The sequence below is a fragment of the Monodon monoceros genome, unplaced genomic scaffold (assembly GCF_005190385.1).
Source record: "Monodon monoceros isolate NGI ecotype Baffin Bay Population unplaced genomic scaffold, NGI_Narwhal_1 Super_Scaffold_13, whole genome shotgun sequence".
Taxonomy (NCBI): Eukaryota; Metazoa; Chordata; class Mammalia; order Artiodactyla; family Monodontidae; genus Monodon; species Monodon monoceros.
The window spans coordinates 57,299,097-57,311,611 of NW_021703769.1; the positions used below are offsets into that span (position 1 = coordinate 57,299,097).

A 12,515-nucleotide genomic window follows, 5' to 3' on the forward strand; every position below is an offset into this window, starting at 1 on the left:
GCATTATCTTATTTAATCCTCCCTACAACTCTAAGAGGTAAGTACTATTATTATCACTACATCTTTTCAGATGGAGAAATGGGGGCAAGAAGAGGCTAAGTAACGTGCCCAATATCAAGTAATCTGGGATTTGAACACAGGCAGATTGGCTCCAAACCCAACTGCTTAACCTCTACGCCCCAATGCCTTCTTGTTATGATACAACATCTAAAAAGGCTTATCACCTCATAGGTCCTCAAAGAGGCAAGCCCCCTTCCTCTTAGTATAATAAACACTGGATTGGATCTAAAGGAGTCCACAAAGCTGTGAGCTTCTCTGGTACATGTGCATGAGTGGTACCAGCGAATATCTATGGGGTGTAAATCAGCCCCAGAACCCACTTCCATTAATTCATCAGGCAACCCCAGCCTAACGTGCAAATGAGGAAATCCTCCTAAGCAGGAATAAACTGCAATAAACTGCAGAGGTTCCCTCATCCTGTTTCTCACTTCAAGTTTTGGATGCTGCAAGCCGGCTGAGCAGAGGTCCCAGGCGTTGTCCCGGGCAGCCCTGCATCTGAGAGCTACCATGAATCACTTCCAGACCATCCTGAGTCAGGTCCGGATGCTGCTCTCCAGCCATCGGCCGAGCCAAGTGCAGGCGCTTCTGGACAACCTCCTGGCAGAGGATCTTCTCTCCAGGGAGTACCACTACGCCCTGCTCCATGAGCCTGACGGTGAGGCTCTGGCCAGGAAGATCTCCTTGACCCTGATGGAGAAAGGAGACCCAGACTTGGCCCCCTTGGGGTGGATCTGGAGTGGGCTGCAGGCCCCGGCAGCCGAGAGGGACTCTGGCTACAAGGACCCTGGGGGTAAGTGCCATCCCCTTTTCTCATGGAGCAACGCCTGGCTGTAGGCAGCTCAGGGATTTTCCCTCTGCTCTCTGAAAAGGAAGTCAATGTGATCATCCGGGTCCCAAGTTGGAAAGGCAGACTTGAACAGGAATCAAGGTCCCTGGTTGAGCTGGCAGGAGCAACAAGTGCTTGGAGAGCTCAGGCTGTGATGCTGAGGGCACTGGAGAAACAGTGTGCTCCCCACTCTACTTAAAAGTAAACTGTCCACGCGGCCAAATGCCCACTTGGGTCACTCTCTGAGCCACCTTGATACCTTAGGCATGATGCAAGGCACCAGTGAGGGGCACAGATGGACAAATCAGCTATTGCCTGCAAGTGGGGAAGACAGGTGCAGGCACAATCAGTGTGTGGAAAAGTAGGTTGCCACGGAGAGGAAGGGCCGAAGAGCCGGGGAGCAGAGATTGCCATGTGCGTGTGTGCGTATGTGTGCATGCATGCAAGAGTGCATGTGTGTGCAGGTGCACGTATGTGTGGGCATATGCTTGCATGTGTATGTACTTGTTTGTGCGTGTGTGTGTATGTGTGCACATGTGTGTGTGTGCATCTGGGTCATGGAGAGAGACAGAAACTGAAAGACAGACAGGGAGAGAGAGAAAGGGAGGGAGAGACAGGAGAGAAAGAGACAGAAATGGAGATGGAGAGAAGGAGGGAAGAAGGGAGGGAGGATGGGAGGATGGGAGGAAAGAAGAGATGGAAAGAGGAAGAGAAAGAGGGAGATGGTGGGGGAAAGAGAGAGAGACAGAAGAGGAACCAGACTGCAGAGAGAGAGTGTCTTATTTTTTAAAAGTACTGATAGCAATTGATGCATCTTAAATCAGGAAAACAAGCCTATACCATACCGTTTCCACTCACACCCTTGGCTCCCCAAACATTTTAGGTCTTCCTTCCCAGCTCCAAAGAGGTTCTCACTTCAATGCAAACAACAGTCTTCCTAAAGACACACGTCTTTCAGTCTCCTCTGCGTAGATCTGAGCTTTTCCAATTTTATGAGCTGGTGTCATAAACTCTAGTCCTTCTTGGTCCTTTCATGGCTCTGGAGTAACTTGAAACAAGATAATCACAATGATTCACATTTATTGAGTATTTACTGTGCGCCAGGCTCAGCCTAAGCCAGCAGGTAGTTCTCACATCCACCCTAAATGCTTTGATGATCTCCAACCGTATTTTATGCAGAAAGAAAAAACAGAGGCTGCCCAGAAGTGACCAACCCCAGTCCCCAGCTGGGAAATGGTGGAGGCTGGATTTGAAGGCAGACAAGCTTTTAGCCTCAATCTGACCTTGAGGGGTAAAAAAGCCCCTTGATGATTTTGCAATGGGCACCAGGGCTTTGAAGGTATTTCTCCAACTCTTCTGCCAAGATACAAGTTTACATAGGGTTGGCTGTCCTCCTGGATGAACTCTCACTCAGATGGTCTCTATCTATTCCTCGGACACATCTTTTACTCTCCCCCTCCTAACATACCCCTGGGGGGCTGGGGCATCTTTACCAGCTGAACGATCTCCCTGACTTCTTAATGGGAATGCAAGAGGCCTATGTGGTCGTTTTTTTTTTTTTTAACTTTTTATTTTATATTGGAGTATAGTTGATTAACAATGTTGTGTTAGTTTCAGGTGCACAGCAAAGTGGCTCAGTTATACATATACATGTATCTATTCTTTTTCAAATTCTTTTCCCATTTAGGTTGTTACATAATATTGAGCAGAGATCTCTGTGCTATACAGTAGGCCCTTGTTGCTTATCTGTTTTAAATACAGCAGTGTGTACATGTCAGTCCTAAAGATGATACCAGAAAACCACCAGAGCTCATCAATGAATTCGGTAAAGTTGCAGGTTACAAAATTAGTACACAAAAATCTATCGCATTTCTATACACTAACAATGAAAGATCAGAAAGAGAAATTAAAGAAACAGTCCCATTTACCATCACATCAAAAAGAATAAAATACCTAGGAATAAATCTACCTAAGGAGGCAAAAACCTATACTCCGAAAACTATAAGACACTAATGAAAAGAAATGGAAGACGACACAAACAACCTATGCGGTCTTGATGCGGGTGCAAATGCCAACTTCCGGGGATGTCAAAGCCTTCCTCCCTCCTTGACTCGCCCCCTGCAAACTGCAGGCTCCTTCATACCGCAGGCTACCCAACACCTCTGCCCTGCCCTCCTCTCTCTGCGAGGGCTGGTTCCTGTTATTAAACTCCATTTCCTCCCTGGGGACATAATATTTTTATTTCTGATCCCACGTGACTCTAGAAATGGAACTGGGCTCAGGGCACTGTGGGCTTCAGAGGCTGGGAGACAAGGAAGGATAAATCGCTTCCTTTCCCCGTTGCTTACCTCCCCCTCTTCCAGGCCAGCTACCCCCAGGCATGAAAGACTCAACTGTAAGGACTACGGGCAGGTGTGCTGCTTTGGGGCAGGGAGAAGAAGCAGCCTTCAGAGGGGGAGAAGGGGAACCGGGGAAGAGAATTGTGGGGTTTGTAAATAAAGGGCACCGACTTTAGTTTCAACAGGGGTTCAGAAAAGGAAATCAGTGTGTGAAGTTTCTGTCACTCTCTCTACAACCCTATCAGGATCTTCACCCTCCGCCGCTCTAAACTCTGCGCCGACTTCCCGTGTCACTCAGAGGAAAGCTAAATCTGGACGATTCCCACAAGGCCCTTCATGATCTGGCTTTCATCACTGCTCTGCTCCCATCCTGTACTCCTGCCTTCTCATCTTCTCCAGACGTGCTGGCACCCTCACTGTCCCTGGGACAGGACAGGCACGCTCTCTGCCACAGGACCTCTGCACGTGCCATTCCCTCCATCTGAACCACTCTTTTCTCCAGATATCCTCTTGGCCAACATCCTTGAATCCTTCAGATCTTTGCTCAGATGTCACCTTCTCAGGGATACCTATCCTGATCATTCCATTTAGAATTGCAACTCCCCCTTCACACTCTGAGAAGTGGCCCCCTCCCCCATTGACACATTCACCTTCTATATACTTTTCTTTTGTATGACACTTGTTGTTTGTTTGTTGGTTGGTTTTTGGCTGCACCACGAGGCTTGTGGTTTCTTAGTTCCCCGACCAGGGATTGAACTCGAGCCCTCAGCAATGAGAGTGTGGAGTCCTAACCACTAGACTGCCAGGGAATTCCCTATGTTTGTTTTTTATTGTCTGACTCCCTCACCGGAAAATAAGCTCCCTGTGGGCAGGGATCTATGCTTTCATCACGGATGCATCCCAAACGCTTAACACAGTGCCTGGCAAAGGATAAGTGTGCGATATGTGTTTGTTAAATATTAGACTGAGGGATGGTAGATGGATGGATGGATGGGTGGGTGATGAGTGGATAGGTGGGTGGGTGGATAGGTGAATGGTTGATGGGTGGTGAATAGGTGGATGGGTGATGGATAGGTGGGTAGATGGTTAGGTGGATGGGTGATGGGGGTGTGGGTGGGTAGGTGGCTGGGCGATGATTGGACGGGGAATGGCTGGGTGGGGGGACAGGGAAATGGTTGATGGGTAGGTGGGTAGGTGGATGGGTGATAGGTGGGTGGGTGCATGGTGGCTTGTGTAGTCCCATTACTCTCACTTTACAGGTAAGTACACTGAGGCACAGGGAGGTTAAGTGATTTGCCTCGCTCATGGCCTAGGAGTGGGGGGCTATGAGATATTGGATCTCATGAGTCTGGATCTCTCGCTGCACTTTCTGCTTGGCTGCCTCTTCTGCATAACCTAAAGGGATACCGTAAGTCTACCCCAAACAGGCTGACCACCTTCAAACTGAAACCAGCCCGATGATTCAGAAGTAACCTTTAGATATTATAATGCTTCAGTTGCAATTGTGTAGGAAGCCCACTTCTGGGGACGTGACCTTGGGGATTGACTCTACTGCACAGAGCAGCACATGTGCATCCTGCCCATAGGCAAGCTCGGGGCAGGCCCAAGAGTCCTGACAGAGCTCAGCAGCCTGATTGGGGAATCAAAGCAAACACTCAGGCAGTCTTTGGCTGACAGTGGCTGACAACACCTGGAGGACAATCAGATGCCAGAGAAGAGAGATTTTAGATGGCAGTGATGGAAAAAGAACCAGGCGGGAAGCTGGACAGCTCTGGTTCCGAGGCCATGCTCTGCTGCTGCTTACAAACTGTGTAACCTTGGCCACATGCCTGAACCACTCTGACCCTCGGTTTCTTCATCTCTAAAATGGGAGTGGTGATATAAACCTCCCAAGGTTATAGTGAGGGTTAAATGAGATGGTAACTGGTAAACCATCCAAGGCGGTTCTTGGCAGATAACTCCAGGAATATTGGACAGGGGGAAGATATAGCAGGGGTTTGAATCTGCAGTCTCATTGGGGCCCCCATGTCATATCTAGACAGCTACTCCAGTGCTGAGGGCTTGGTGCTCTGTGCATCTGAGAAATGGGCCAATGTGCCCCCCACCCTCAAGTTGGCACATTAGTTAAGCACATGGGCTGTGGCCTCCATGCCAGCTGTGACTCCCTGATTCCAAGGGCTATGACAGTGAGCCCTTCCTGGGACCCCTCTGGGCCTCAGTTTCCGCATCTGTAAAATGGAGGTGATGCTAGCATCCAGAGTGGCTATTCTGAGAATTCAGTGACATCATCCAGAATAAGGCACTTGCATTCCTGGCAAGAGGAAAGCTCGTTCTGACTCGTCAGCCTCGAGGGTGGCATTTGGGGTAACCACAGACCCAAGGCGCACAGAAGGATGACTGTGGCAAGGTCAGACCCAGCCGACCTCAGGCTTGTGAATGGAGGCACAGCGGTGCTCCTGGGGTGAGCTTTCTCAGAGGCTGTAGGACGCCCCTGCTATGGTTTTATATATTATTGTTTTCCTCGGCTTTCCTTTGCTGGTTTGTCGCTCTGTGTCTTCACGATGTGGTACTTTTGCCTGTGAAGACTCTGTTCTAGGAACCACAGAACAAAGACTCCTTCTAGGATGTTGCCTGATTTATTGCAAAGGGAGGGACACACCCCAGGCTGCTAAGCTCTTCCTCCCACTTCCTTCCCCATTTGCCTCTTAGGATGAGAGTCCCCGAGCCAGGACTCAGAGGGGAGGGGGGCAGCGCCCTCCCTTTCTCTGACACCTTCCTTTCCCCAAACCTGTTCCTGCTCTGATCCCTGATCAGGGAGCCTCTGTGGACTCCTGGAAGGAGATGTGTTGGCAAGGACCACTTGTTTTTTCACCTTGAGTAGCTTCCCACCTGGTCAGACCTACTTCACCTTCACCCGCAGGAGCCGCAGAAGTAGAAGCACCTGCATTGGAAGTGGGCGCGTCCCCATGGGTTTTCCCAGGCTGACCAGTGGCCTGTTCTATACTCAGCTTGGCTCCAAGTCTGGCACCTGACTCAACCAGGGACTGTTTCTGTTCTTTGTTGTTACCTTGAGCAGCTCACCTGTGTCCTTACTTACCATTTATTGGTCTCTCCACCTACCTGCCCATCCACCTACCTGCCTACCCTGAAACTACCTGGTCTACTTAACCACCTACTAATATCTACTTACCAATTCAACAACTTACATCTACTATCTACTTCTATCTACTTATCAATTTATCAATCTTTCATTTATCTGACTGCCTGTATATTTATGTACCAGCTTACTTACCTGCCTTCTTACCTACTAATCCACTTGTACCTTTGCCCACGGACAGGCCTACATTCTCAGATACCTTCCTACCTGCCTAATTTGCCTACATACCAGTTTTTTTCTATCTATTCACCCACCTCTCCACCGATCTCTTTTCCTTTCTTTCTCACCTCCTTTCTTCTCTCCTCCTTAAGCATTTACTTAGCATCTGTCAGAAATGAGGGGGGTGGTCACAAACAAACATAAGAAAAGACACTTAAAACTCAGTAAGGTAGGACTCTCCATCCATGTGGAACTTGTCTGCCTTGATCATTCAAATCCAAACGCCATCCATTCGCTCAACCGATCTTGGAGTCCTGTGTCTTTTAAATAAGAAAATCAAACACAGTAAGACAGACATTAAGGACCTTGTGACCTAATCAGAGGCAGCCGGGGGGATACTCATGAAATAGGAAGTTCACCATGTGTTGCCAAATACGCGGCAGCAAGTTTGCTAAAAATGAGTAGGGCAGGAGGTTGTTGTTAGCTGGAAAGGTGATGAAAGTGGGAACTTGGGCATTGAAGGATGGCTAAATACAGCCCAATGGGAGGAGGCAGGAGGGTGGTCCTGGGGTTGGGGGGAGGATGGGGGACCCTCTGCTTGAGCAGAAGTACATAGGTAGGGCCCAGCTGCAGAAAGGGGTGGCAAGCTTTCAGGAATCCTACTTGTGAGACCAAGTTCCCCCATCTCCTCTCCCTGGTACTTGGCAGGGGACCCCAGACTGGTAACTTTAACAACGCTTCTGACTGCAGCTTTGTCATGCTGGATCCTGACTTGAGACAAAGAAATTTGGGTGCCCAGGGCAAGGCTGGCCTCAACAGTGCTGAGAGGGGCCCTCCGTCAGAAGGGAATTGGCTTTATCCTGGGCTCTGGAGAATGGTCACCACCTCTAGGGGAGTTTTGAAGAGGAGCCTCAGCAGGCACGCAGGATGCTTTAATAGGAAGATACCCTGGGGTTGGCTTAACCCCTCTGCCCCCACTCAGTCCTGGAGGCCTGTCACTCCAACTCAGCAACCCCTCTCCTCACCTCCACTGCCTCTGCTGGAATTCAGACCCCCATCGGCTCCTGGCAGGGCACCATGGCTCTCTTCCCTGGTCTACATATACGAGGCCCTCCTGGTGCCGATTTACGGCCTCTACCATCAGTTAAAACACAGGCTAGCACGCGGTCACCCTGCTCAGAAATGCCAGCATGACGAGATTCAGGTCTTGTGGAGTGTGGGTCTGGGGCGGGGGCAGGTGAAGGAGGACATGGGGAGACCAGGTAGCAGACTGCTGCTGTGGTCCAGGGGAGAGATGAGAGCAGCCAAGCAGGTGCACCCCAGGCCCAGGGGACTCTCATTCCAAGCTCGGCCCTGCCACGAAGCTGATTCAGAGCTGCCTCGGCCATGGCCATCAGAGCTGGCTCCCTCTGAGGACAGGAAGTTGGCCTCACTGAATGGCCAGGTGTGCCTCTCCCCGGGCACATCAGGTCAGAGGAAGATGAGACTTCTTGGGACTTCTCATATTCATCATGTCTGTTTTGTTAGCCTAACTAAGCAAGACTGTTTCAAATTGACTCTCAGCTTTCTTATTTGTCTGCCTACTTACCCCCTGGGACTTCTGACAGCAGCAACTGCTTCAAAAATAATCACCATACAAATATAAGCATCATTATCCCCATTTCACACATGGAGAAACTGAGGCCCACACAAAGGAAGTGAGGGGTCCAAGGTCACGCATCCGCTAATAACCACAGGGGCTGGACCATAGCACTTCAGACTCCCAATCCAGTGTTCTTTCTGTAAAAATGAAGTCATTGTTTCCCAATCGTCATTCATTTTGGTACCACCCTCATGATTTCTTTTCACCACCTACGCTATTCTTAGCTGGACAGTTGTTGTTTTTTTTTCCAAACTACTCACATTTTTTTTTCAACTTTATTTCCCAAGGAAAGTTTATGTCCACCATAAATGAAAAAGAATGCCACACATAGAAGGTAACTATGAAACAGGAGAGAGGAATAACGTTATTCCATTCTAGCCAGACACTGATGTCTGCGGAAGGCTTGAAGCTGGGGGCTGCTCTCTGTGAAATGGGTGGATCACGCATTAGAAGAGGTGTTAAAAGCTTCTTAGCCCCAAACTGAGACTTTCTTCTCAAGGTTTCCAGGAGCCTGGGCAGAGAGTTAAAAAGGCGCTAACTTTCTCCCTGCGTGAGACTGACAGTCTCTCCGCCACATCTAGGTGGTACCCCCAAACCACGCGGCTATAAGTATACCATATTTGGGGGTAAGACCTTTTTATGTGTAATTTATGTTTTAGTCCAATGTTCTTAGAATAAAAATGATGAGTGGACCACTCGTGTTCTCCAAGGAAATTCAGGGCAATTTGGTGTGGGGGTGGGATGGTGGATGGGAGTGGAATCCCGGGAGTTTGCTGGAAGCTAGTTCAGCTTGTCTTGAGGCATTTGTGGGGCTCTGACCACGGGCCCATCCTGCAGAGGATGGCAGATATTGGCAGCTGGCACCAGCGTGGCTCCACTGTGGTTGCCATTATTTCAGAATGTCAGCGTGTTGAAGACCCTCCAATAGACAACTCATAACCTTCTGAGGTCGGTCACCCGATTTGGTCCAAAACAAGGAACTGAAATTAACATCAGGTGCAAGTCCGTGTTTAAGGGAGCATGGGCAAATTAGAGCATGTCTAGATGCGAGAAATCTGACAGCTCAGACCACCTGGTAGGGTGAGAATTTTCTGCTGGTCCCTTACTTGCTTCCTTTGCATGTTTACTTAGGCTTGGCGGGCTCCAGACTTTTGTAGGGAGACTGGTCAGAGATGAGGCTGCCTGCTTCTGAGCTGGGCATCCGAAGGCATCGTTGGGCGGGCTGAGGGCAACAGGAGGGGCTGCCAGAGCCCGGGAGCTGCTGCCTCACTCTGTTTCTCACACCATGCGTTGCCTGGCTACGCGCCCAGCCGGGTCCTACCTGCCAGAGCCCCAAGGTAAAAAGGCGGGTGGAAGACGTTGGGGCTGAGAACGCTTCTTGATTTAGGGTGAGGTCTCAGCTCGTCCCGCCGTCCCAAATTGTCAGAGACATTGCTCTGAACTGGGGTGTGAGGGTGGCGAGAGGGGTCTTTGTCCTGCTGGGGCTTTTGGAAGAAGTGAGGTGGTTTGCCATTTCCTTCCACTGAGGGACATTCGGTCTGCCCAGATGCCTGGAATGTAAGAGGGCTTTATCAGCCTGAAGGGTACTAAAGGGCTGACTTTCATGGGGCGTGTTGTTAGCTCTCAGCATTCATGACCCGGCTAGGCCAGCCACAAGGTCCTCTCTCTGCCAGGTAAACACTGAGGAGCTCGCCCTTGAAGGGTGGAACCCCTGCCAGATCCATCCCATCCCCGGGAAGCAGGGAAACCAAAGCCAGAGTCAGCCCCTTGGTCTAGATGTTGAGCCCCAGCTGGTGAGCAATACAGTCGCCTGGACCGATGCTGCCCTCTCCCCAGTTTCCAAACGGTGTTTGGGGGGAAAAGTGGGGGACAGGGGACAGATGATGAGAGACAGCAGAGCACAGACATCTGGTACCAGCTCTGAAGGCAGCGCGGCAGGTTTGAATCGCAGCTGCACTGTTGCCTGGGTGTGAAGTGACACTGAACAAGTCCCCAACCTACTCTGAGTCTGTTTTCCTGGGCTGTTAAATGCGATTAGGGGGAAACTCTTATTACAAGACAAAGGTGAGGAATCAAAGGGTCTAGCACAGTGCCTGGTGCATTGTAGGATCTGAAGACACACATAGGAGCCCGTTATTAGTGTGGTTGAGACTGTAGGACTCCTCTTCTCAGATGCTGCTAAAATGTGAGGCTTCCTCTGAACCTGCAGATTGATGATAAGTTTGCCAGCTCTGTTGGTTGCAGCCAGAGCTTGTTGGGGGAGTTTTCCAGGGGGAGAGAGAGGTCAGAAGTCACCTTGACCCACCCCTCCCTCAATACCAGATGAGGAAATCCAAGCCTGGGAAGGGAGGTGACCTCCCCAAGGTCTCAGGGTGGATGGAGCAGGGGTCCAGGACCTCTGGAAGAGGAAGGGTGAGAGGAAAGCAGCTAGGAGGTGTGTGGTGATGGGAACTCAGGGCTGCCAGGGCTGAATTTCCAGCCAGGGAAGTTCCTTGAGGAATTTTCTCTTCCTCCCAAGGGCATCCGGCTTCCCAGGAGTGAATGGCTCAGCGAGCAAGCCCCTGTGCCCTGCAGGGGTGGTTTGCCAGCTTCAAGGTGGGGCTGAGGTGGAGGGAAATTGAGGGCCAGACAGGGGTGTGGATGAGCTCCCTGCAAACCAGGGCTTGTATATCATATGCCTACGGGCAGGCTGCCTCCTCCAAAGCTGGGCACTGGCCATTTTTAGGAGCTGATTAGACGCTCCAGGGAGTGTGGGGGGTGGACTAGGCGCTTCTAAGAAAGCACATGGCAGGCGCAGCAGGAGGAGGCTCGGGTGCCTGCTTACTCCCCAGCTTGGGCTGGCCCAAGCCCCTTGCTGCAGAGAGAAAGTGAAAGAGAAAAAGGGCAGCCACAGTGGGTGGAGCTGGGGTGGCCAGGCGGCTGCTCTCCCCAAGCTCGCTCGCTCGCTCACCGCAGCCCCAGAGCTGGCGGGAGGGAGAAGCCACTGGCAGCGCGCGGAAGTCCAGGGAACAGCGGCAGGTAACCAAAGTCCCCTTAGCAGCCCCTGAAGTGGGGCTGGGAATAGAGGTTCAGAGACTGGTAGCTACCTGCCTGAGACCACACAGCAAGGCTGGGAAGAGAAGGAAGGTAATGTGTGGAGTGCACACCCTAGAAGCTCCTCGTTTCCAGCATCCCTGGAAGGATTCCACGCAGGAACTGGGAGCGGGGAACCCGGAGCTGGGCTGCTTTGCCCAGAGCACCGGGGCCCAGGGGAGGCGGCGGGGAGAGCCGGTGGGAGCGGCAGCGTCTGCAGAGAGATTGGGACACAGAAGGAGCACGCAGAGAAGGGAGGCGGTGTGGCCAAACGATCAGTAGACAGTCTCCCTGCGGGTCCTAGAATCTGAAGAAGCGCCTAGGGCCGCGTGGAGGGAGACACAGGCTTTTCTTCTTTGGGGGACCTAGGACCGGGGCTGCCCTTCTCTGAGCCTCAGCTTCCCTCTTGAATCACGTTCCCGCTCTGACTCTGGAGTCTGGGTACCCGGCCCTCTCGGTGGGGTCCCCAGCGCAGGGAGGGCTATGGGGAGACATTTAAACGCCGGATTGGAGAAATCCTCACTTCTCTTTTACCATCTTGGGGGGCAGGGTCTTTCCTGGACTGTGTTTGACAGTCCGCATCTCTAACGCAAGTTGGGGTCCTGAGCCACATCCTCTAAGGAGAGAAACTAAGGGCCTCCGGAAAGGGATTGGGGTGGGGCTGTCCGGGGTCCCAGAATATCAGAATTGGAGCCACCATGTCTAGCTCTGTCTGGGACCCTTAAAACCGCAGTTCTCGCTTGAGTCCCACAGCATCTCTCTCCACCCTAGGTGACACATGGGAGGGGACATAAGTGCCCCACCTCCAGTTGCGGCCAGGAGTTCCTAAATTTGACAGGAAGTCTTCCATCTATGTGCCACTCCACCCCACCCCCCCCAAAAAGAAATACCATTCCCAGCCAATCAGAAAGTTAAGGAAATTAGTGCTTCTTGCTCTAGGGCCTGGTGGAGCTGAAAATGGAGAAGATGAGACCCCAGCAAATCATCACTTTCCAAATCCCAGCCTGCCTTAGGCAAGGACCTGGTCTCCAAGATCCCAGAATATGGAGTGGAAGGGTCCTCAGAGACGACTGAGCCAGGGGGTCCCAGGCTTCCCACATGTGGGAATCACCCAGAAGGCTGTTTAGAGTGCGGGTTCCCAGCCCCCACCCCCAGATCCCATTGACTGGGCCTGGGGTGGTGCTTCCAATGGCAGGTTAACTGGCTATGGGGTGTGTGTGTGTGTGTGTGTGTGTGTGTGTGTGTGTGTGTGTGTGTGTG

At 51.4% G+C, this 12,515-nt stretch overlaps 1 protein-coding gene across 10 annotated transcripts in view; it reads left to right on the forward strand.

Annotated features, from left to right (window-relative positions):
• Positions 1-384: 384 nt before the first annotated feature.
• Positions 385-12,515, forward strand: part of CIITA (class II major histocompatibility complex transactivator) — a 50,230-nt gene continuing 38,099 nt past the window's right edge. For 3 of the 10 annotated variants that reach the window (XR_003793286.1, XR_003793287.1, XM_029221690.1), the window contains exon 1: positions 386-850. Coding sequence is in view for 5 of the 10 variants with exons in the window: in XM_029221690.1 (XP_029077523.1) it covers positions 568-850 (283 nt within the window). In the remaining 5 variants the exon portion in view is untranslated. The other 7 variants (XM_029221689.1, XM_029221691.1, XM_029221696.1 and 4 more) reach the window with 5 other exon arrangements.